This window comes from Brachyhypopomus gauderio, chromosome 5, assembly GCF_052324685.1.
Source record: "Brachyhypopomus gauderio isolate BG-103 chromosome 5, BGAUD_0.2, whole genome shotgun sequence".
Lineage (NCBI taxonomy): Eukaryota > Metazoa > Chordata > Actinopteri > Gymnotiformes > Hypopomidae > Brachyhypopomus > Brachyhypopomus gauderio.
In genome coordinates this window covers 27,059,657-27,081,460 of record NC_135215.1, presented here as the reverse complement: position 1 = coordinate 27,081,460, position 21,804 = coordinate 27,059,657, and the positions used below count along the sequence as shown (strand labels likewise).

Genomic DNA, 21,804 nt, shown 5'->3' with positions numbered 1-21,804 from the left:
TACTGTTCAAATGTACCCAAATGTGTATTTTATTTTGTGCAGCACACAAATAAACAGCAGGGTTTATTATAGCTTATAAATCACAACTATTTGTTATACATTGTGTGTCAGTGCTGACATTGCTTAGAAGTGCTTAAAAAACTAGACCTGTCTAGAATTAAATGGCTAACTATCAGCACAGATCTACCAATATATACCAATATCTACAGATTCCAGCATGCATTGATCCCACAAGGACACCACATTCCAGGACCAACCCTGTCATGCAGACAGGAGGTCAGACTTCTCAAACAGAGACTGATAGACTTGCAGACTTACTTCCTATTACTTAAGCCGTAAGAGGAGCCAGAATGGAACCGAAGAGCAGGATGGTTGAGGTGGAAGTTATGGTGCACGGGAGAAAACAGCACAGCACAACAGGTACAACGGGACAGGACAGGACAGGAAGACAGAAGACATCACACCTGGTTCAGCTCAGGCCATTGTTATAAAGGTACAAATGTCAGGATGAGCAAGAACAAGGCTGAGAGAGAAAGAGAGAGAAAGAGAGAGAGAGAGAGAGAGAGAGAGAGAGAGAGAGAGTCTCCTTGAAAAACAAGGAATCCTGGGACAAGTGACATCTGAAATAAAGGGAACAGAAAACTGCAGTAACCCCCCAGATGGCTTTAGTGTAGAATGGCTTTGAGCAACCTGCTTCTGAAAGCTGGTTTGGGGCCCATCACAGGGCTTCTCTATTATAGCTGTTCAAAGAATATAACGGAAGAATTTGATTCTGTATTTTAAAACAGTTTACAAATGATCAGGGACACAGAGAGATACAATTTTACAACTTACTAGAAGCTACAATTTACATAAAATACAGGCTAAACACCAATCAAATCTTTTCAGAAATGCAGAAACAATAATAGTAGTTGGTACAAAGCCAGACTCCATTAAAGTCCTGTGAAGGAGGTGATGCCTTTTCCAGCACAATGAAGGACTTAATAATGAAGTTAATAATGAAGGACTGTTGATCTCACGATCCACCACATTTTCATTTCAAATGTAGCTCAGGACCCAGACACAAGGCTGTAAATGAATGATTCATAAGAAGGTAATGAATATTGTGGCATCTACTTAAGGACAACGTTGATGGAGAGACTCTGTGTCAAAGTGGACTGGAGTTTTAATTGATCTTGATTGATCTTGAATATCTTAATTGATCACAAATGCAACTTCTTAAAATACAATAGTTGGACAGATTTCTCATATACTGCTAGTACTTGCCTTTGCTACAGTGACCTACTGACATGAACAATTATGTCTGGGTCCTGGGTCCATCACAGGATCCAGAGAAAGAATACCCCAAAAATGCCTTTTATTTGTGAAAAATGAAGGGAATGCAGTAAAACACAGGAAAAGAAGTTGGCTGAAGGAAGTGACCTACTTAGGAGTGGGACGGATTTCCTGCCCATTCTTGTACCATTTAAGTTCAACCGTCGGGTCAGCGAGTTCCACTACTAATCGTATCTTCCCACCTTTGTCCACCTGATACGCAGGTTCTAATTTCTTGGCAAAAGCTACAGGAAACATTCAATAATAAAAAAATGAACAGTTTTACTTTAGGAAAGTCCAGCAAGGAGCTTCATAAATGCTGCCGAACGCTGTGAGGTGGGCGAGACACATGCACACAGCACCTTCACTCTTCTTCTCCTCTTTTTTGGTCTTCTTCAGCCTCCTCAGCAGACCGCGGAGGTCAGTGATGCCGTACATGAAGGCAATCTTCTCATACTCGTCCGGCCGGGCGTTTTTCAGGATCTCCCACACGTCTACCTCTGGCGCCTCCTCTTGCTTGACCTCTCTGGCACCACAGAGCAGGAAGAGAGTGTCAGGACAGCGCGTAGTGGTGGGCCTGAGCAACATGTGCTGAGGAACCAGGCGGCTAGCTAGCTAGCGTAGAGGCTAATGGCAAAGCCCGGGATTAAACACAGGACTTTAGCCCCCTTTTACTTACGGCTGAACATATGCTAGGGTCAGCATGTCTGCTGGCTCTGGTTCTGATACTAGTTTCACTACCTTTTTCACCTGTAATTCCTTTGCACATGTCACACAAAGAGATGGGCTCCTCCTGTCTCTCTACTTTCCCTCGGTTCTGCAGACGGTGCTGATAAAATGTTATGAGAATGGGGGTTTTAAGGGAAGGACACAAGTGACACTGGTGACACTGGTTTCAGCTACTGGTGAGGGAAGCTCTATCATGTATGGAACTGGAAGGGTGGGGGTGGGAGAGGGGGTGGAGATGACAAGGAGCAGGGTTTGTTATGAGGCTCTACATGACTTTTTCTCATTTAGCAAGTCAGTTCCGAATGATGAGGTCACTGGGAGTTTGGTAGGGTTAAGCATTATCTGAATACTCATGTTGAGTAAACACTGGAAGGAAATTTGGATCATTTCTGTAGTGAAAAATATTACCATGGGGATATGAAGCCATTTCAGGATGATGGGGAAGGATGAGGATCTACAGTTTCTGAACAGCTGCATGAGAAGATCAGTAGTTGTGGTGTTATATAGTTTATGAAGGCCCATCTCTTTGCAGGTGTCCTTATTCTCATAAGCAAGTGATTTCTTGGAATTTGAGGTGATGGTTTAGTAAAATATGCTTAGAGGTGTTAAAACGTGGTTATTAATAGTGTTTTGTTAGGATGTGAGAGGTTAGTCATAACCAGTCAATCAGACCTTTCTTTCACAGACATTTTCCTGAATGTCTGGATGATCTGAGTCAAACCATTTGAAATGATTATTCTCATTTCCTCTAAAGCGTTTTCAGATCTGCATATATTGAGGCAGGCATTAATATCACGTTTGCAGTTGTTTTATGAAGCTGCATCTGAATTTAAACACTAGTAATACATTAAAATGTAGCGATAACACTATTTCGCAGCTTCATTTGCAGGTGGTCTACCAGCTACTCATAAATGACTGGAAAAGTGTGCCCTTTGTATCAGTAACATAACCTGGCCAGCATTCTCCTTGGTAAGCTCTCCAATCAGTTACTAAGCTTGCCAAGGTGAAGCAAGGCTTCAATAGGCCTATTAATTTCTCCTTTACAGGACTTTTATTTTGATTGTGTATAGTATTTTTCTTGCTACTGTGATCCTATAAGCACCAATCTGCTTACTCGTATGTATTTATTCTTTAAGTCTTGGTAGTCCAAATCCTGTTGTGTCTGACGAACTGTGCATGTCCTGGTTTGAATTTTAAAGCTCCGTATCTGAATCACAAAGGGCAGTTTCCATGATTTCTGAGTAATTCTGGAACATCCATGAATGCTGCCTTTAAATAAAGTGTTACCAGTCTACTGTAGGACAACACTCTTGCTCATGAAGACTACTACCAGACTACCAGAGGACAACACTCTCGTTTGTCCAGTTCTGACAGCTACAATCCATGCTGGGTGAGCTCCAGGATTACGATACTTACCGGCTGTAAGTTCTAATTTAATGACCTATTTTCTGCACTAACCTGGTGTTTCTGAATGTGTAGGGGAAGAAGAAGAGACAAGCCAAAATAAATGTGGAATTTAACTAATGGAGTTACCTTTGTGGTATTAATTAAACAGAAGGATAAAAGCATAACCTGCAAGAAATTAAATCTTGGTGGGAAAGATCTTGTTTCCCTTATTATATGCCTTGGATCAAATAAAATGTTTGCTATACATCACTCAATTTGCACATTATATTTATTAAAGTATTCATTTCATTTATCATTGTAGTGCATCAAAAAATGTATGTAAAAATAAACATTGCTCATCAGAAAAAAGATTACTGCATCTGTACTGCTGAACAAAGCTGTAAGTCATGGCTTTGAAAAAAGGCAAGAAAGTGACAATACGACACTGTGGTTTCTCACCTATGCTTTAGAAGCCCACTAAAGTCGAGCTCTCCTGCATCCTCCTGACCTTCAGTGCTGTTCACAAGGAGACATTAATGGAGAATTCATTAGATGGGTGGCCACAAATGCAAGAACCAAAAACAAAGGCCTGCGATTGAGGCGCTCGCGTAAAGCCTTTCGCTCCATCGCCAGAAACGTTGATGGCTTTGGGCCAACTGGTTTGTGCACAGGCCTTTGGTAAGGGCGTCCCAGAAGAACCATGACAGCATTCTCAGGCAACTGCCACAATATGGACAATTGTATGAGTCTGGATGGTTTGCTGACACACCGTTTTCAAAGTGTTGACCTTGACGTTTTGCCATGGCAATCACAGCAGTATTGATTTAGACATGGCTGGTATGCAGATGAATGCATTATGCAAAAGATACAAAAATAATTGCATCTAAATAACTTATAACTTATATAAATAGTAATATTATTCATTGCAAGCCATAGGATTAAGCACCAGGATTTATCTTATTTATTAATTTTATTAGAAGGTACTTTAAAAAGTAAGGTGAAGGGTCTCTCGATACCTTCTTTTGAAGGCTGACCGAATGTCAATACTCTGAGAAGCATCTGGAGCATCTGTAAATATATGTAAATATATGTAAATATATCAGTAATATATGCTTGTTTGAAAATGTGCCCCTGACAAACCTGTGCAACACAAAGCAAAGTGAAGGAGAACACACACCTTTGACCTCCAGGTCAAAAGAGCAGCTGTCAAATTTATCCTTGTAGGTGACCTCACATCTGTAATTTCCAGCATAGTTCTCTTTAGCCTTGATTATGTGCATCTCGAATGTGTGAACCTGCAAAGATAAAAAATAATTGGGCTGTCCAGAGGTCTTTGACAGCAGACACGCTGACTGATGGGACACTGGGTAATCACCTTCGAGATGCGGTCAAAGCTCTCCTTCAGCTGAAGATGCTTCCCTGTCTTGCTGGCTAGGTCCATCCATTTCCCCTTGAACCACTTGATAGTGGGTTTACGGAGGAGATCCTTGGCCTCTACCTTGGCGATGAAGGTGATATCTCCGCCTTTGAAACACACGTAATGGTTCAGCTACTGCTTTATAATAAAATCTCCAAAAGGCTTTTGTGTATCTGTGGGTGAGCTGGGAATGATCTTTTAGGGCAGCTTGGAACTTTGTCAGTCATTTTTAAAGCTAATGTGACTATATGGTCTGTAGTCTGTAATAAAGGGCTGCTTAACAATGGCAAGCAGCAGTGAGGTTAATACTGAAAATGTGTTTACCAACCTACAGAAATGGAACCGCTTTGGGGGCTCTCAATAAGTAAAGTGGACAGGGGAGGATTCTCTATCTGCTTGTCAATGTCTTCAGGACCTGGACCGTCCCCCAGGGACCACACTACACACAGAGCAGAATAACATGCTAGCCAGTAAACAGCTGGTTAAAGGAAACACACACACACACACTCACATACATATATAACACTCATCAGGTCATCAAACAATCTTGCATAGACAAATATATTCCCATACACACACACACACACATACACACGCGCACACACACGCACAGCTGCCAGCTGAGAACACAGCATTGAGCAACATGGAAAGCGCAAAGGTCCAAGCAACAATCAAGAACCTGTAAACGGAGAGAAGATGGACATGGTTAACATAGTCAGCAATGGTGCACTGTGAACCCTGCAGAGAGGCAAAAGACCACAGGACAAAGTGTTAACCTTCTTATAGACTTGAGGTAACGCTGAGGTAATCCTTAGCAAAGATTGTACTAGCTTAGCCATAGTAACCCAGCTTCTTTAGCTGCATTTGACATTTAATGCTGGAATTACAACACAAGTAAATCCAGATCATTTCCACATAGCTTGTGCAAAGCAGAGGGTGTGCAAAAATGCCACGGCGTCCTACAAACAAAGGGGAGGTTGGGCACTATTGGCACTATGGTTTTAGAAACCTCTGGTCTCCTCTGATCAGGCTTGGGGAAGCTCTCCAAAACCTTTTTTTTAGGCCAAATGAAATTAGTCAAATTCCACTCAACTAGCTGTTCTAGAAAAATGACCCTATCAATGTAGCTTTAACCTCTGACCATTGCCCCCAAACTCACTACAGCAAACGGTCTCATAAGAACAATTCACATCTCCCGTCATGGCTAAGGGATTACCTGAGTCTTTTCTCCCCGTGGTTGACTCAGGGACGCTATCATCTAAATGGAGACAGAAAGACATTTTTACAGCATAATTGGCCAAGCTCACAGGACACACTCGCATGCAAGACATGCGGTCCTCATCCGTCCTCTCACTCTGTGTATTAGGGAGCTTTGGAGACAAGCAGAAGGCCTTACAGGTTGGATCTGCTAAAGGGTCTTGGCAGACGTGCAGTGACGTGCTCCTGAACGTACATGCTAGAGCAGGCAAGACTAGTGGGACAATGACGCGACCCAGAAGCACTTTATTAGAAACACCACTTAAACAACACTAGATTGCAGGTGTGTAGTTAGTCTATCCTTAGTTCTTCATCAGTGGTCAGGTTTTGGCTCCCTGGTTTTGGGTGGTGGATCTGTCCAATCCTGCACTGACACTGGATCTGCTGTCAGATACTGACCAGTGATGAGGGAGACGGAGGGCGGCTAACAAACTGTGATAACAGCTGCTATAGTCTGTGATGTGTACCTATAAGATTTAGATATATTATGAAATAGCTCTTGTGTTAGGTACAGTGTTCGTGTTATAATTAGCGGGTGGTGGGTGAATTTAGGTCTTTTGGTATTAATCTACATTACACGCCGATGGCATCTACTTTTTATTTACATGTAAAATCACACAGTCATAATCATTTGTGTAGGTTTCCAGACCCAGGCATTAATTTAGTTAAGAGTGTGATCAGAAGGTCCATCAAGACTGTCTTACTAGATAGGTCAACAGAAAGTTTCTTGCCATCTTCTGGAAAGGAAACAAACTGTTATTAATGGGGATTAACTCTGAATCTCCTACCAAAACTGTTCCCTAGCTGGTGACATCCTCACTAACACCCATCACAACATTCCCATCTCTCATTCTTTATAAGCTCTTCACTGGTTCTCTCTGTCATACCAGATATAATACAGGTACACTATCTGTATCCATGGTAATGTGGATGGGTTTCTATGGTTACCAACCTGATGGGGGAGGAGGTGATGGAGTGCTGGCAGTGATATCGTCATCTTTATCTGCAATAAAGGTGTAATGGAGATCTACGTGTCACTGAGCTCCATATCCATCACTACACCAGCGCAGCATGCACAAGCAGATGAAATGGGCGATGCCACATCAGATGTGACCTCACTCGGATGGAAGAGAGAGCTGGTGAGGTCACACACTGGTCGCACAGTGGCAGTGAAATTAGCAAGAAAAAATTTTTATGGACACATTTATACGGAGCTGAATGGAAATATGAGTCACACGTATGTGTGCGTCCAGTATGAAATGAGAGGGAGCGTGTGCATAGCCAGCGATTCTGTGTCTACAAACACATGCTTGCCTATGAGCAAATGCCAGAGCAGATGGCAGTCCGTGTGGGGGCTTGGACAGTGCTGGGGAATAAGATGTAGCTGGCCAGAGGGAACCATTAGCAATGCAGACTACAGCCCAAATATAAGACGGGATGAAGCGATGTTAAGAACAGCAGACTTCACTACCATGTGAACCCGAACGCTGCCCTGCACACAGCCCCTTGTGCCACGCGTGGTGCCACACACAGGACTGGCCGTAACAAATCCAGCTTATGCACAAACATGTATGCAGCGTGAGGGGAACGCGCAGTGCTCTCTTTAGGGTGGAAAGGTCTTCGCTGGACACACACCAAACATGGAAGCGCAGAAACGCAGAATACGCTGATTCGCGTAAATCCAGACAAACGCGGACACAGACGTTCAAGCAGGCGGAGGATGGCCATACATATACGGGGGGGGGGGGGGGGGTCTCACGCAGTGCCAGACCTTGGAGGGGAGGGGAAGGAGGGGGAATCACCAAGACTACCGGCACTGCATCAGCAGACATCACTGCTTCACCCACAGGTGCTGCTGAGTGGGACAAGGCTAGGGGACGTTAGCACTCTCTCTCTCTCTCTCTCTCTCTCTCTCTCTCTCTCTCTCTCTCTCTCACTCACTCACTCTTTCGTTCTCTCTCTCATGCTCTTTCCTCATCTCCATCACTCATCACTCTTTCTCTCCATCTCTCATGCAAAATACTGTAATACAATACCTTTGTGCTGATTTGAACCTTTATGTAACTTAAACATCAATATTAGTCAATATAAACATCATAGTTTACACATCCCACTACTTCATGTGTTCTCATTTGGAGTGACAAGACATGATTAACAGACCTGAGACCTGTAAATGGATGGATGACAGAGACCTTGTGTTCTACAATGCAATTCTTAACACCAGCACACCACTCCCTGAGTTACTCCCTGAGATCTTCTTCAAATATAGCCACTTATATATGTGTGTGTGTGTGTGTGTGTGTGTGTGTGTGTGTGTGTGTGTGTGTGTGTGTGTGTGTGTGTGTGAATGCGTGTGTGTGCATGCATGTGTGTTTGTGTGTTTATGTAAAAATGGCTTGATAATACAGATAAATATTTGAACAGTTTTGGTAAGTCAAAATGCAAAACATATGTATATGAACATGGTTTAAAAACAAGTTTAATCCATGATTCTGTTTTTACACCACAATCTTAGCTGCAAGCAAAGCATAAGATGCTTAGTATGTCCTTCAAGTCCAGGATCCAGAAAAGAGAGAAATTCCAGGGGGGGCTCATTGGTGCTGCTGGAGTCTGAGTTCACATATACAGTATGAGGTCTATGGGGGGGTTTTCATAGTCCAATATTCAACAGTACATCAGACCTTTGTATCTGCTGGAATTAGTAGTATTTGGAAATGTAAATAACAAATTAGGTTAGCAAAGCAAAGTTAGAAAGGTTTTTTCTCTTCAAGTGATCTTTACTTTGCTGTTTAAATTACTTTAATGACAAAAGGTTTATAAGTGTATATGTCTCTGATCCATGCCCTGCTGACATTCCAGGTGTGCATGAAAAAAGACTTATCATTGCTGTCTAGAGGATAAAAATTTATATATATATAATTTCATATACATAATTTCATATATAATATCAAATATATATAATCAAATGTATTATATTATAAATAAATAAACATGCATTATATATATATATATATATATATATATATATATATATATATATATATATAAATATAATGTATATATAAATAATATATGGGACAGCAATGTTATGAATCATGCTTTGAATGTGTTAGATCAGAGACTAACAGTACTCACCAGGGACAGAGGGCTTCGGGGCAGTGTCCTCAACCTCACACACCTGTAACACCTTAACACCTCCTGTGGCCTCGGGCTCCGCCTGTCCATGTTCTACTGGCTCTGTCACTATTGGCTGTGGCTCAGTGATCTCTGCCACTATTGGTTGTTGTTCAGTAACCTCAGTTACTATTGGTTGTAGCTCTAGGACCTCAGGTGCTATTGGCTCTTGTTCTGGTAGAGTCACTATGGGCTCTGGGTGTTTGACCTCCGCTGCAGCCTCTGCACAGGCATAGCAAACACAGCCAGCTAGAGCAGAAAGCTTATAGCCCTACTGCACACACTTGTATATACACACACACCAGCACACCAGCAGTCTGACAAGACAGCTGTGTACAGCTGTATATACAGGCAAACATCTCTCTGTGCCATAGATGGAACCAGAGCAGATTTAGAGCAGATTTAGATTCAGAGTTTTTAGATTACTTCTAAAAGATTAGATTTTCTAAATTGTATTTGAAATGCAGACAAAATGTCTTGCCATTTTAGGAAAACATGAAATTTGATTAGTTTTGAGATATAAGAAGTTTTTATTCAAATGTGAAACAATTTCTGCAAATCACTGCAAATCTACTCATTGTACTACACATCTATGATACATCAAATCCCAATAAGCAAAATAACTCAAACTCAGAAAGCTTGGTGGGGTGAAATTGTAAATAAAGAAACCTTAGCTTTAACTACAACTGACACTTTTACATATATGCCAATGTGATCTTCAAAGGACAACCACGCAGGCCAGGGACTGAGTTTGGAGGTGCTCTGCTTACTGGTTTATACTGTACCTTGTGTGTGAGGTGATTTCTCATTTCCAACTCAGTGTAATTCCACATCCATAAAGCAAAGCATGAAATCATAATGCTCAGGTGGGGTTTAGTGCCAGTGGAACGGGCGTGGCTTTGCTTCTGCATCCGTGCATGTGTGTGTGTGTGTATGTGTGTGTGTGTGTGTGTGTGTTGATGTGCATGCATGTGTGTGTGTCTTTGTAAGTTTATGCATGTATTGTGTTTAGTGAGAGCAAGACTATGCCTGTGGTCAGATCATGTTGAGCACACGGTGATCAAGTTTGGTGGGCCATCAGCGTGAAGATCCAGGACACCCTTTGCACACGTGAAGGAGAGGTGCTGTGGGTGAGTGAGGGAGGAGCCATGAAAGGGAGGAATAGGGGAGGAGCCACACCTACCTGCTGGAGACACCTCAAGGGCAATCTCAGGTGGGGGCGGAGCCTCACCAGTGCCTGGTGCAACATTCTCTGAGTGTGTGACAAACACAGCGGGAATGCAAGCGCCGGATTCACAGCATGTGAAGCGTCAGCATACAGACATACATCTTTCTCTCTGTCTCTCTCTCTCACACACACACACACACACACTTTCAACAATGACCACACAAAGGACATACTCACATAAATACATTTACACACTGGATTTAGTGTATTACGTATGCATATTATATGTTTACGTATTACACATGTACACAAGACACGACTGCATTTGGTACAGTGTGAACACGCACATACACACAAACACTAAACCAGTTCAAGAGGAATTAGAAGTTCTGCCCAAGGGAAGAACTTTACCAAAACCTTCGTCTACCCTCGATGACCACAGTGTGATCTCAGAATCAGAAAGAAGGGGTTTAGCATGTGGGAAAAGGTCAGTGAGGTCAAATGACATATAGAGTACCTGAAAGTTGGTGACCATGTTTGTAATTGTACTCATTCATACTGACCCTTTTAAAGATTGGGCAATGTGTCATCTGAACTAGTCCTATTGGCAGTGTCATCTACGGGAGTAGTGGCTCCAGTGAGCCAGTACTGCTGCCTTCTGGCCCTTGTGTTGGAATTGGGCCTTGAGTACCAGTTCTGTGGTCACATGATCTCCAAGTATCAGCTGAATGAGTAGTCCAGAATCAGCTGGTGGTACCTGACCATCATCACAGCGCCTCTACGTCTCTCCATCACAAGACAAACTCATTTACACTCGTGGCTGGCTTGAATGGCAGGATTGCAAGGCCATATTTGTGCATTTACACCAACCAGTTATGACCATCATATTTAAATGCATATAGAGTCACTCCAAGTGGTTACTATTATTCTTGTTCTGGAACTGTTTTGAGGAGTTTAGAGAATCTTGTTGTGGGTATCTTGGTCTATAGTAGTCTGGCCCTTCTCTGATTTCTCAGGTTTTCTCAGTTTTTTACAATTAGAAAATTAATGCAAAATATTTCCATAAAAAAACTGCCACACTAACAAAATCCTGGTGAAGACAGAAATTACCTGTCTGGCTGTTTTCAAAGCAGACAGTTTTTAACCAGGAAGCAGAATACTGAAGACATCATAACTGGAGACATCGTAACTGAGGACATCATAACTGAGGTGTGGTCAGCTGAATGGTACCTGCTTGCTCATTTACAAATCTACTTTAACTAACAGACTCACATGTCAACTTCCTTCCTCAGGAAAAAGGTAGTGTAGCAACCATTTTATTACTCACCTTCAGGTTGACTCTCATCTGCAGAAGAGAGAGAGAGAGAGAGAGAGAGAGAGAGAGAGAGAGAGAGAGAGAGAGAGAGAGAGAGAGAAAGGTTTAAAGTGTAGACTTATATTTGAAGTTCATGCATGCTTAAATTAGTTTTTTAATGGAAACAAACCCTGAGATGTTCAAAAGTCACAAAATACAAGTTCAAGTCAAGTCTGAAGTTAATACAGGATAAGTTAACGTTTAGGGGTAGAAGATGGAAAATACCTGTATTTTATATATCTGTACAGACGCTGTGTTTAATGTAAACTAAACAAACATATCCGAGCCTGTTTTAGGTGTTTATGAAGTTTAATGTGGTATTCCAGTGTCGTTAATTTGTTTCCCACATTCTTTACACATTGCAGTCCTTCTGTTATGTCCAAGGACTTAAACTCCATATAGCCAAAAGCTCCAAAGGACGGTACTCCAGTTGTAGCCATGGAATCATTGTTTGTGTACATTTGACGCTTCTCTCCGATTTCCCGCTCAGATATTGTGTGATACGTCACTGCGTATGGCGTCAAAATAGGTCCTAATGCCCCCCGCACACAGCGAGCAACTAGCTGAGCAAACTGGCACGCGTTTTCGTTTTCGTTGCACCTTTTCTCGCTCGCGCTTCTCTCAGTCTCACTCTCGCCTCCAGAAGCTTTCGACATGGTGAACCACAAGATCCTCCTATCTGTCCTCGCTGACTTGGGAATCGTGGGCTCTGCATGGAAGTGCTTTGAGTCCTTTCTAGAGAGGTGTTCTTACCAGGTAACATGGAGAGGGTCTACATCTGCTCCTTACAGGCTCCTTATTGGTGTCCCTCAAGGCTCAGTGTTAGGTCCTCTCCTCTTTTCACTCCACACCCATTATCTTGTCGTTCTCTGCCCATATTACAAACCTGACTTGGTCATGCAGATACTTTCTCTACAACATCCGACGTATCCGACCCTTCCTCACTCAGGAGGCCTCCCAGGTGCTTGTCCAGTCTCTTGTCCAGTCTCTTGTCATTTCAAGGCTCGACTACTGCAACTCGCTCCTGGCTGGTCTTCCTCTGCAGGCCATCAGGCCCTTGCAACTGATCCAGAATGCAGCAGCAAGGCTTGTCTTCAATCTACCCAAGTTCACTCATGTCACTCCACTGCTGCGCTCCCTTCACTGGCTTCCCGTGGCTGCTCGCAGTTTAAAATTCTGATGCTTGCCTACAAAGCCAAAAATGGACCAGCTCCTTCATACCTTATGGCAATGATCAAGAGTCAATCCGCACCTCGAGCCCTTCGCGCTTCAAGTACGGCGCGGCTTGACCCGCCATCCCTCAAAATTCATGGAAGACACGCGACAAGATGCTTCTCTGTCCTGGCTCCCAGATGGTAGAACAAACTTCCACTGGCTATCCGAACAGCGAACTCTCTCTCTGTTTTCAAACGCAGACTGAAGACCCATCTCTTTGTAAAGCACTTATAAGCACTAATCTACTAAAGCATTGGTATAAATCATAATTGCACTTTATCTCTGGGAACACTTGCTAATTATTGCACTCATACTGCATGTAGTCTTGTAGGTATTTTAGTCTTACTAGGTATTGCTCTTTGTGTCTAATCTTATATTTTGTTGTCTTCTTTCTAGGTATCAGCACTGGCAACTGTTTATGGCAGTGCTTGAGCTCGAGTAGTTTGGACTTAAACCTGTTTATACTAGATAGAGATGCATATTCTGACTAAACACTTAGCACTTTTGTAAGTCGCTCTGGATAAGAGCGTGTGCTAAATTCCGTAAATGTAAATGTAAATGAAAGTTTTTCTCTTTTGATTTTGGACCTGATTTGATGGGTGGGCGGACCAATTTTAGGTCCATTTTGACGCCATAGTATGGTCCCAAATCACCGAAACAAACGTAAGGAATAATGTCAACATAAACACACAAGTGTATATGGTATAGACATATTTCCCATCTGTAGTAGTAGGAATTGCTTACTGTCTTTTTCCTCAGGTGATGTGTATATTCAGGTATAATAATGACTTGGCATAATTGTTAGGTATTATATGACTATCGTCTAGTGGTTTTTCCAGCTTAGAGTACCTTGTGTTCAGTGCAATCTATACTACTTTGGAGATTCCAAGCAACTACGTAGCACTTTTGTAAGTCGCTCTGGATAAGAGCGTCTGCTAAATGCCATAAATGTAAATGTAAATGTAGTAGTGTAGTATTACAGCAGTCTCAACTCCATACATCTGGTACACAAAACAGCACCTGAACACCATCAATACCATAAGACTGCAGACGAGCACACATAAGCTAGTAATGCCATGAAGTTGATGGGCTGACAAACAACAAACCGCTCATTTTTCAACACCTTTTCTGTCAGTTCACTCTCAGTAACTAACCTTTAGCTGGAGTCAGTTTAGGTTTTCAGTTCTCTCAGCACTGTCTGGCACCACACCGCTTATTTCTAAGAAATATCTAATGCTAGAACAAGAGGCGGTAGGTCAACATGTTAAAAAAAACACTCAGGCATTCAAGGTCAGAAATTTCCAACATATGAGATGTGGTGGGGGGGCACCCTTAAAATATTTTTCATAGGGTTGCTAATCTAACTATTAGCGCATCTCAATGGCTTATCAAAATAGCATGGGAGGGCTCAGCTATTTAGATTTAAGCTTTTATGTTGTTATTACCACAGCAACAAATCAAATACAGTCAAAGCAATAAACCTGACTCTGTTGGTTATCACGACAAAGCTTTTATGCCGAGTAAGGCCAGGAGTGTCTCATGAGTCTCGTTGCCAGCGTGAGGTAAGGTGATTAACTGAGCCCAGCACTGCCGCATAGACCTGGACTCCCAGTATATCTCAGCTGCCTGTAGAGGGCACCATTCACACAGCATTACAGTCATCGCAAGTGTTGCGATGAAGGGAGCAGAGTCGGCAGAACCCCAATCGATGTGAGGGCTTAGAGACTGGCAGTATTGCACCAGAGAACCCACAGAGACTGGCAGTATTGCACCAGAGAACCCACAGAGACTGGCAGTATTGCACCAGAGAACCCACAGAGACTGGCAGTATTGCACCAGAGAACCCAGAGAACCCACAGAGACTGGCAGTACTGCACCAGAGAACCCACAGAGACTGATAGTACTGCACCAGAGAACCCACAGAGACTGGCAGTACTGCACCAGAGAACCCACAGAGACTGGTAGTACTGCACCAGAGAACCCACAGAGACTGGTAGTACTGCACCAGAGAACCCACAGAGACTGGTAGTACTGCACCAGAGAACCCAGACATATCTCAGGATGGTGAAGTCATATTATGAGTCCTGATGCATTATTTAGAGACAGCAGAGTGTGGTTCTGAGAAAGAACCTAACTCTTTAATGTTGTGTTATGTTGTTTTAAATCCTTGATTGTGAACTGTTCTACCCTACACACAGAAAATATATTAAAATAACCAGTAACCATTAGATAATTTAGCTTTGAAACATGATTTTAGACTGTACCATAGTATGCTCATGAAGCTATGTATTGTGTGAGCCTGCATTAGGAAATAAGGTATAAAGTAGGTGGCCAACCACATCACCAATCACATTCATCAACTGAAACTACTCATGATTTGGAGCATGATGTTTTATCAATGATTATTGCAGATTATCTAAAAGTCATTTCTGATAGTTCTAGTCATCCTTAACCATTAGATTTGTAAACTGAGAATTTTACATCATGCTGTAAATGATGGCGTAGAATAGGGGCACGGTCAATCTAAAACATTCCACATGACCCTCTTGAGGCCAGCAGTGACGACACCACCCTAGAGACGCGGTTGTTTGCTTACAGGTCAGGCGGCATTATGGTATTAAAGACATGCTACATGATGTCAGTATTGACCAACACCAGGCATCCCCCCACCCCACCTCTGGCCCGGCCCCCTGTGATGTCTGGGATGGCGCCAGCCGTGGCCATTGCCAAGCACACCGGTTCCTTTTGTTGAGCGTCCGGCGAGATATGCAGCACGGCTGTGCCACTCCCACGCCCCTCAGCTGGGCAAAGAACATGGTGGAGTTAGAGCCAGGAACACCTGTGATATGTCCTCCTTTAGCCAGTGGGTATTTTTGACATCTCTCAGATTTCAAGCCATATACTTCCTGTCTCTCTCTTTCCCCATCTCTCTCGTTCCCATCTCTCTCGCTCTATGTCTCTCTCGTTCCCTGTCTCTCTCATTCCCTGTCTCTCTCGTTCCCTGTCTCTCTCGCTTCATGTCTCTTTCGTTCCCTGTCTTTCTTGTTCCCTGTGTCTCTCATTCCCTGTCTTTCTCATTCTCTGTCTCTCTCATTCCCTGTCTCTCTTGTTCCCTGTCTTTCTCGCTCACTGTCTCTCTACCTCACCATCTATCTTCCTCGTCTTCCCTCTAATCTTTTCTCTGTGGTTTTGTGTGTTTTTTCTTAACAAAAGTGGAATCTGCTTTCAAAATCACTGCTGGCATGCTGGCCAACCAAGATGAGATGAATCATGGTTGCTCAAGTGATGTTATATTTGATGCTAAGAGTTTCAGACCTTCATTCAGGCCCAAGCCTTCTTGGGATTCCACTCCCCCCCCCCCCCCCCTCCCCCAGCACTTCACCCCCTTAGAAGGCAGTAGTGAGTAGCATTGCTTGGAATCACTTTATTCACATTTGGTTGTGACCCTTTTGCCAAAAAAGATGTCAGCCCAGAGTGCTCCGTTGTAGAGTGCTACCCACAATTCCCTTTGTCTCTATGTGGCAAGCAGATGAAAGGATTGTTTTACATGTGGGCCAAGCCAGGCTGGCTGCAGGTATGTTCAGCTGTCCCTGCTGCCGCTGTGAGGAGAGACAGCTCATTCAGTCTCCTGAGCCACATGGCTGTCCATGTCCCAAACGCTTAATATAGACTTTTTTTTATAAATGCAAAGCCTGTTTACTGATGAACGGTGTTCAGCTCCATGCTGATGTCATTCCATTACAGCTCAATGGACCGTGACTGGTCACTGTGTCTTGATCAGTGTAAGAGGGATTAGATGTCTAAGGATAACGTTTATCTAACAGCAGACAATGCTGAAGATAAGTGGAGCCAGAGAGGACAAGCAGAAGCTCGGCAATGGAGTCATGGGTGTTGAAGTGTTGATTATGTTTGGAGCGAATTATTTACGAGAGCCAGCTTGGCCTGAGAAGACGACGGCGTCGGTAGCAGCGGAAAGAGTGAGAGTGATGCCTGTAAATAGAGGCAGTGTTGACAGGGGCTTTCCCTAATCAGCGCCTCCCAAAGGAAGACCGGGGTCTCGCAGCTGAAACAATGCCCCTGGTGAGCGTACTGATGTCCAGGGCGCGTGTCCTCACACATGACGTTTATGGAAAACGATACCTATGTTTTGGTATCGTTTTCTGTTTGCTTCTCTGCATGGATCTATATTTCTGGATCTTTTTAGGACCTGCGCCACTGATTTCGACAGGGAATCGAATAGCACAAGAGCAGAAGGTCAAACAAACGAGCCCAGGATTCCTAACGTGTCAGAGATGTAGAGTAACTGGAGGAGAGAGAAAGAGCTAGAGAGAGCAAGCCAGATTATATGCATGTGTGTGTCACAGAGAGAGAGACAGAGAGAGTGAAAGAGAGATAGACAGAGGAATGGGGATTAAAAGTCTGCTCATTCTGAACTATTCCCAGGCCTCGGGGTCCAGTTCCCCAGGGCCTCAGTCTTCACACACTGCTCATCCTGCCTGTGATCAACCCTGGCATCTTCATCTTGGGGCGACCTAAACTCCACCCACACTTTAACCGCACACTAAAGTAATGACAGAGAAATCCAACAGCCGTGTCCAGAAAGCATCTCTCCCTCTCTCTCTTTCCCTTTCTCCCTCTCTCATCTCTCTCTCCCTCTCCTTTTCTACCTCTCCATTTCTCGCTCCCTTTCTCCATCTCTCTCTCTCTCCCTCTCTTCCTTGACCTCTCCTTCCAGCCCAGCCACATCACCCATCATTAGTCATTATGAAGTTACCCTTCATGGGACATCACTCACTCCTCCACCCAACGCCCCACCCACTGCTCCACCACCCACTCCTACACCCATGTATGCCTATTGCATATACAGAACTGGTCCCCACACAATGCCGTTGGGTTTGGCTGCGTTTGTGCATCATCAAAATAACTAGATATCACACTGGCGGTCCTGCTAATCCCCCCCATTCCACCACGTAATCCCCATTGTCCCGATCCACGGGGACGTCTTTGGTGAAAATATCCCGAGCTGAAGGGGATCATGTCAGCATATGCAGCAGAAGAGCAGACGACCAGACGGTGAATAAAATGCTTCATTCCTCCTGGGTCACTCACTGGTGACAACTTCATGTTATTTTGTGAAGCGACCTCACCCGTCAAGGACAAATACACAACCTACTGGTTAGCGAGTGACAGGTCTAGAGGAAAGGGTGCACTGATAATAGCACGTACCCCGTTACAGGGTCCCGCAGGAATGTCACACAGGAGGCAGTGGGGAGAAAGGCGGGTCTCCCCCCGACTGCTCCACATAATGCCACGACGGTGTGTCCGGTTACCCATCAGACCCCAGCAGCTGATGACACCTGACAGCAGCGTCACCCCTGACATATGAGTGTCTTCCCGAGCAGCTGCCCAGTCCTGCACAGCCCTGTCGGATTGCGTCATCCCGATGATCCGGGGTGCAGGGCACTGTTTGTGGGGCAAGCCTCCACCCTCAAGCCCCCACCTGCAGACGCAGGCCGTCCACACCACGCCTGCCCCGTGCGGTTAGCAACACCACCTTTTCCCCCTTCTCTCACCCCTCTACCTGATCACCTGCCTCTGAGTAGCACCAGTTGCACAGAACTGCAGCAAAATGACTGCACACACAGGGAGGTCTATAGTCAAAACTGAAAAAAGTCTAAATGTTTCTTTACTATAACTATTTACTATAACGGACTGCTGCTGACTTATGTGTCCTGAGCATCACTGATTATTAATGACCTAATCACAACTCTTTGTGGAGAGAAGTTAGAAATCCGATCAAATGTGATGAAATATTTTAGTAATCCAGAAAGCAGACAGGTTATATCACCACTTCATATAGACGTAACTGTATTAATTGATTTCTTCATGCGATACACATTTTTTTTACACGTTGACATCATGTTTCTGAGCTGGTGCAGGAACAGCATGCGTGAATGCTGCATACCTTTCTTAGTTGGCTCTGGCATCTCGAGCTGTGCTCCTCTGTGTGGGTCTCCAGGTGAGGGTTACAGGAGTTGGGGGCCCTCTGTCCTGCCTCAGCGTTGGGGTAAGAGGTGAGATGGCGGGTCTGTGTCTGGGTCTTCGGCCGGGGGTGCGTAGGGAGGAAGGTGGTGGAGCTGATGATGCGTTGGTGAGACGGCCTGCATGCGAGGGTCCCTCGTTGAGGGGGACAGCAGTGAAGAAGGGACAGAACTAGGGTGGATGGACTAAAAGGGCTTATATAGTTTCAGCTGGGGCCACTCCTACGTCCCTCTGAGTGCAGCGGCTGAAAGCATCCATGAACCCCCCCCCCCCCTCTCTCTCTATCTCTATCTCTATCTTTCTCTCTCTCATCACCCTAGCAGCCCCCACTCACAACACCCACCCACTGTGCAGGGAATTAGGGGGCGGCTCTCTCCTGTCTCAGACGTGCTACGGCCTGTGGTGGACAGATGGGCTCTTGCAGAGGAGGCACGAGAGCTCTGCAGATGGTACAAGTGTCCCAAGCCTCGTCAAAAAAGGGAATTTGGGGGGGGGGGGGGGGGGGGGTTGAGTGGGACATGAAGAGATGAACATCCAGTTTCCAGGCTCACTAACACGTGGGAAACATCATACATGTAAAGGCATGGGCAGAAAGTTCATGGGTATCAGTGAACATGTCTGAGGACTGAGAACACATTTACCTTCAACGCCCTGTGTCTACCTTCTAACGAAAGAGACATCATAATTTACCTGAACAGATGCGAGGGGTTGTATTAGGGGGGGATCAACATGTGATAAGACAACAGAGCTGTGAATGACACTCGTCGGACAGTATTTGGCATGGCGGATCTCCAGGGTTCTCAGAGTCTAAGCCTAAGCCCTTTCACTCAAACGCTTTGGGGTGTTTTTAGGACACAGTGTGCACCAAAGGAAACCTTCTCTCTACAGACCTGCCAAGAATCTGCCAAGATCACCATGTAATCCCAGCTGGATAGAGATCAAGTGTGGTTAACCAAACAATTCTGGCAGTAAATGCCTGTGCAATGTTTTCACAGTTTAAACATAGAACGCCTTGACATTTGACATATCTTTCACAGAAAGAGGTTAATGATAAGGAAACCTTGCTGTTGTTTCTGGGTGTGTTAATTATGCTGTTAACACCATTGTTCCCAGTTTCTAATAGGTGCAGTGAAGATTCACTCAGCTTGAGGCTGTGAGGTGCTGAGAACAAAAGCCACCATAACACTTAAAGGTGGCCAAGAAACAGTCAACTGACAGCCACAGTACTCAGACCTAAATACATAATGACAGCAGTACTCAGTACTAAATACAAAATGACAGCCACAGTACTCAGTACTAAATACTCAATGACAAGGTTGCTTAAACAGAAAGCCAAAATCTTTGAAACGTGTATTGTGTGTAGCTAATGTCAGTTCAAATATTAGTAGGGGGAATGTCCATTAAACTGTACATTTAATAAAAATATTTACAGGATCTCTTTTGTCAATTTCTCCTTTGCGGCCCAATAAGAACGATCCTCTACGCTGTGCTCATCCCCCTATCTTCTTGGAGAAGGAAAATGACCACATGATTATCATCTGAGGAAGTTTCATGTGAGTTGCTTTGGAATGTCTGATGTCTGATCATGTGGCTGTTTGCTGAACATTCAGGTGTAACAACAGAGTACAGGCTCCTGTCAGTGAAGACAACTGGTGTATCACATTTTCACACATTTCTCCTTAAATAGACTCTTCAAGGCAGATGGGAAGTGCAAAGGAATTTAAACCAAATGGTAAATGCCATTCTATCCAGGACAACAAATCTGTGTTTGGCAATAAAGGATGCTATAAAAAGGAAAGCCCACTGTAAAGAGGACAGCAAAGCCAGTAAATGGGGCACTGTGATGATCTCAGATGGTTCCGTTTGCTGCATCGTGAGATATTGCCTCATTGACAGGGATGTTTTTACTGAGCTGACACATGACCTGCTGACAGAACCGATCTTGGCAGCGCACCAGTCCAGTGTTGGGTGACTGGTCAACTTTAAGCTATGTGGCCTTTATTGGTGACAGGCGCTCCTGTTAGCTGGACCATTTATAACCCAAAGCAGGCTCCAGGCTGGGAGCTGGGCATGGGGCCCGTATCACGTGGCTATGCTACAAAGAGCAAACAAAACCACTGGGATGACTGGAGGCCTGGTGAGCACCCATGTCCCGCTGGTGATTTAGCTATGAGCTCACCTGCTTGGAATGGAATGGGTGGCATTGGCGCCCTCTGCTGGCAAGCATTTAAGCATGTGCATGCAGGTACACAGAAGTATACATACACACAAGGAATGAGAGCACAGAAATTGATTATAAAAGAAATAACAAAAAGAATCTCTTGTGGAAGCAGCGGTCACATTGGAACTTTGTGACCAAACGTTGAGGGTATGGACAATACGTATATAAATAGAGACCCCTCCCCCCTGCAGGACAGAAGGAGCGGCCCCAGCTTGGTTGGGCCTTGTCGGGCACCTGTGTGGAGATCTTTTCTGAGTGACTCAGGGAATAGGGGGGCCGGTTTTAATGGCCCACTGACCCCAATCCCTCACCTAAAGCCATAAGGGATCAAAACCTTTATCATAAATTGACAAACCTTCCATTATCATGATCAACAAAATCAGTTGAACAAGAAGAAGATGTCTAGTCCTAAGATATAGGAGTGAAGTCACATTACTGTGCTGCTCCCTGGGGTAACTGGGCAGCTGTTTATGAAGTGTTTATATCCACAGTATGCAAGGCTCCTCAAGGCACGAATGTCATATCGT

At 44.2% G+C, this 21,804-nt stretch overlaps 1 protein-coding gene across 1 annotated transcript in view; it reads right to left on the bottom strand.

The window, feature by feature from the left end:
* Positions 1 to 19,240, bottom strand: part of mybpc1 (myosin binding protein C1) — a 33,155-nt gene extending 13,915 nt beyond the window's left edge. Inside the window, exons 1-16 of the mRNA XM_077006795.1 lie at positions 18,980 to 19,240; positions 11,773 to 11,790; positions 10,461 to 10,529; positions 9,239 to 9,499; positions 7,875 to 7,958; positions 7,056 to 7,106; positions 6,808 to 6,840; positions 6,063 to 6,104; positions 5,175 to 5,285; positions 4,805 to 4,953; positions 4,607 to 4,724; positions 4,446 to 4,497; positions 3,889 to 3,945; positions 1,677 to 1,840; positions 1,427 to 1,559; positions 319 to 327 (exon numbers count right to left, since the gene is read on the bottom strand). Of these exons, the coding sequence (XP_076862910.1) occupies positions 319 to 327; positions 1,427 to 1,559; positions 1,677 to 1,840; positions 3,889 to 3,945; positions 4,446 to 4,497; positions 4,607 to 4,724; positions 4,805 to 4,953; positions 5,175 to 5,285; positions 6,063 to 6,104; positions 6,808 to 6,840; positions 7,056 to 7,106; positions 7,875 to 7,958; positions 9,239 to 9,499; positions 10,461 to 10,529; positions 11,773 to 11,790; positions 18,980 to 19,001 (1,373 nt within the window). The 5' untranslated portion in view covers positions 19,002 to 19,240. The remainder of the gene's footprint in view (positions 1 to 318; positions 328 to 1,426; positions 1,560 to 1,676; positions 1,841 to 3,888; positions 3,946 to 4,445; positions 4,498 to 4,606; positions 4,725 to 4,804; positions 4,954 to 5,174; positions 5,286 to 6,062; positions 6,105 to 6,807; positions 6,841 to 7,055; positions 7,107 to 7,874; positions 7,959 to 9,238; positions 9,500 to 10,460; positions 10,530 to 11,772; positions 11,791 to 18,979) is intronic.
* Between the last annotated feature and the right edge of the window lie 2,564 nt (positions 19,241 to 21,804).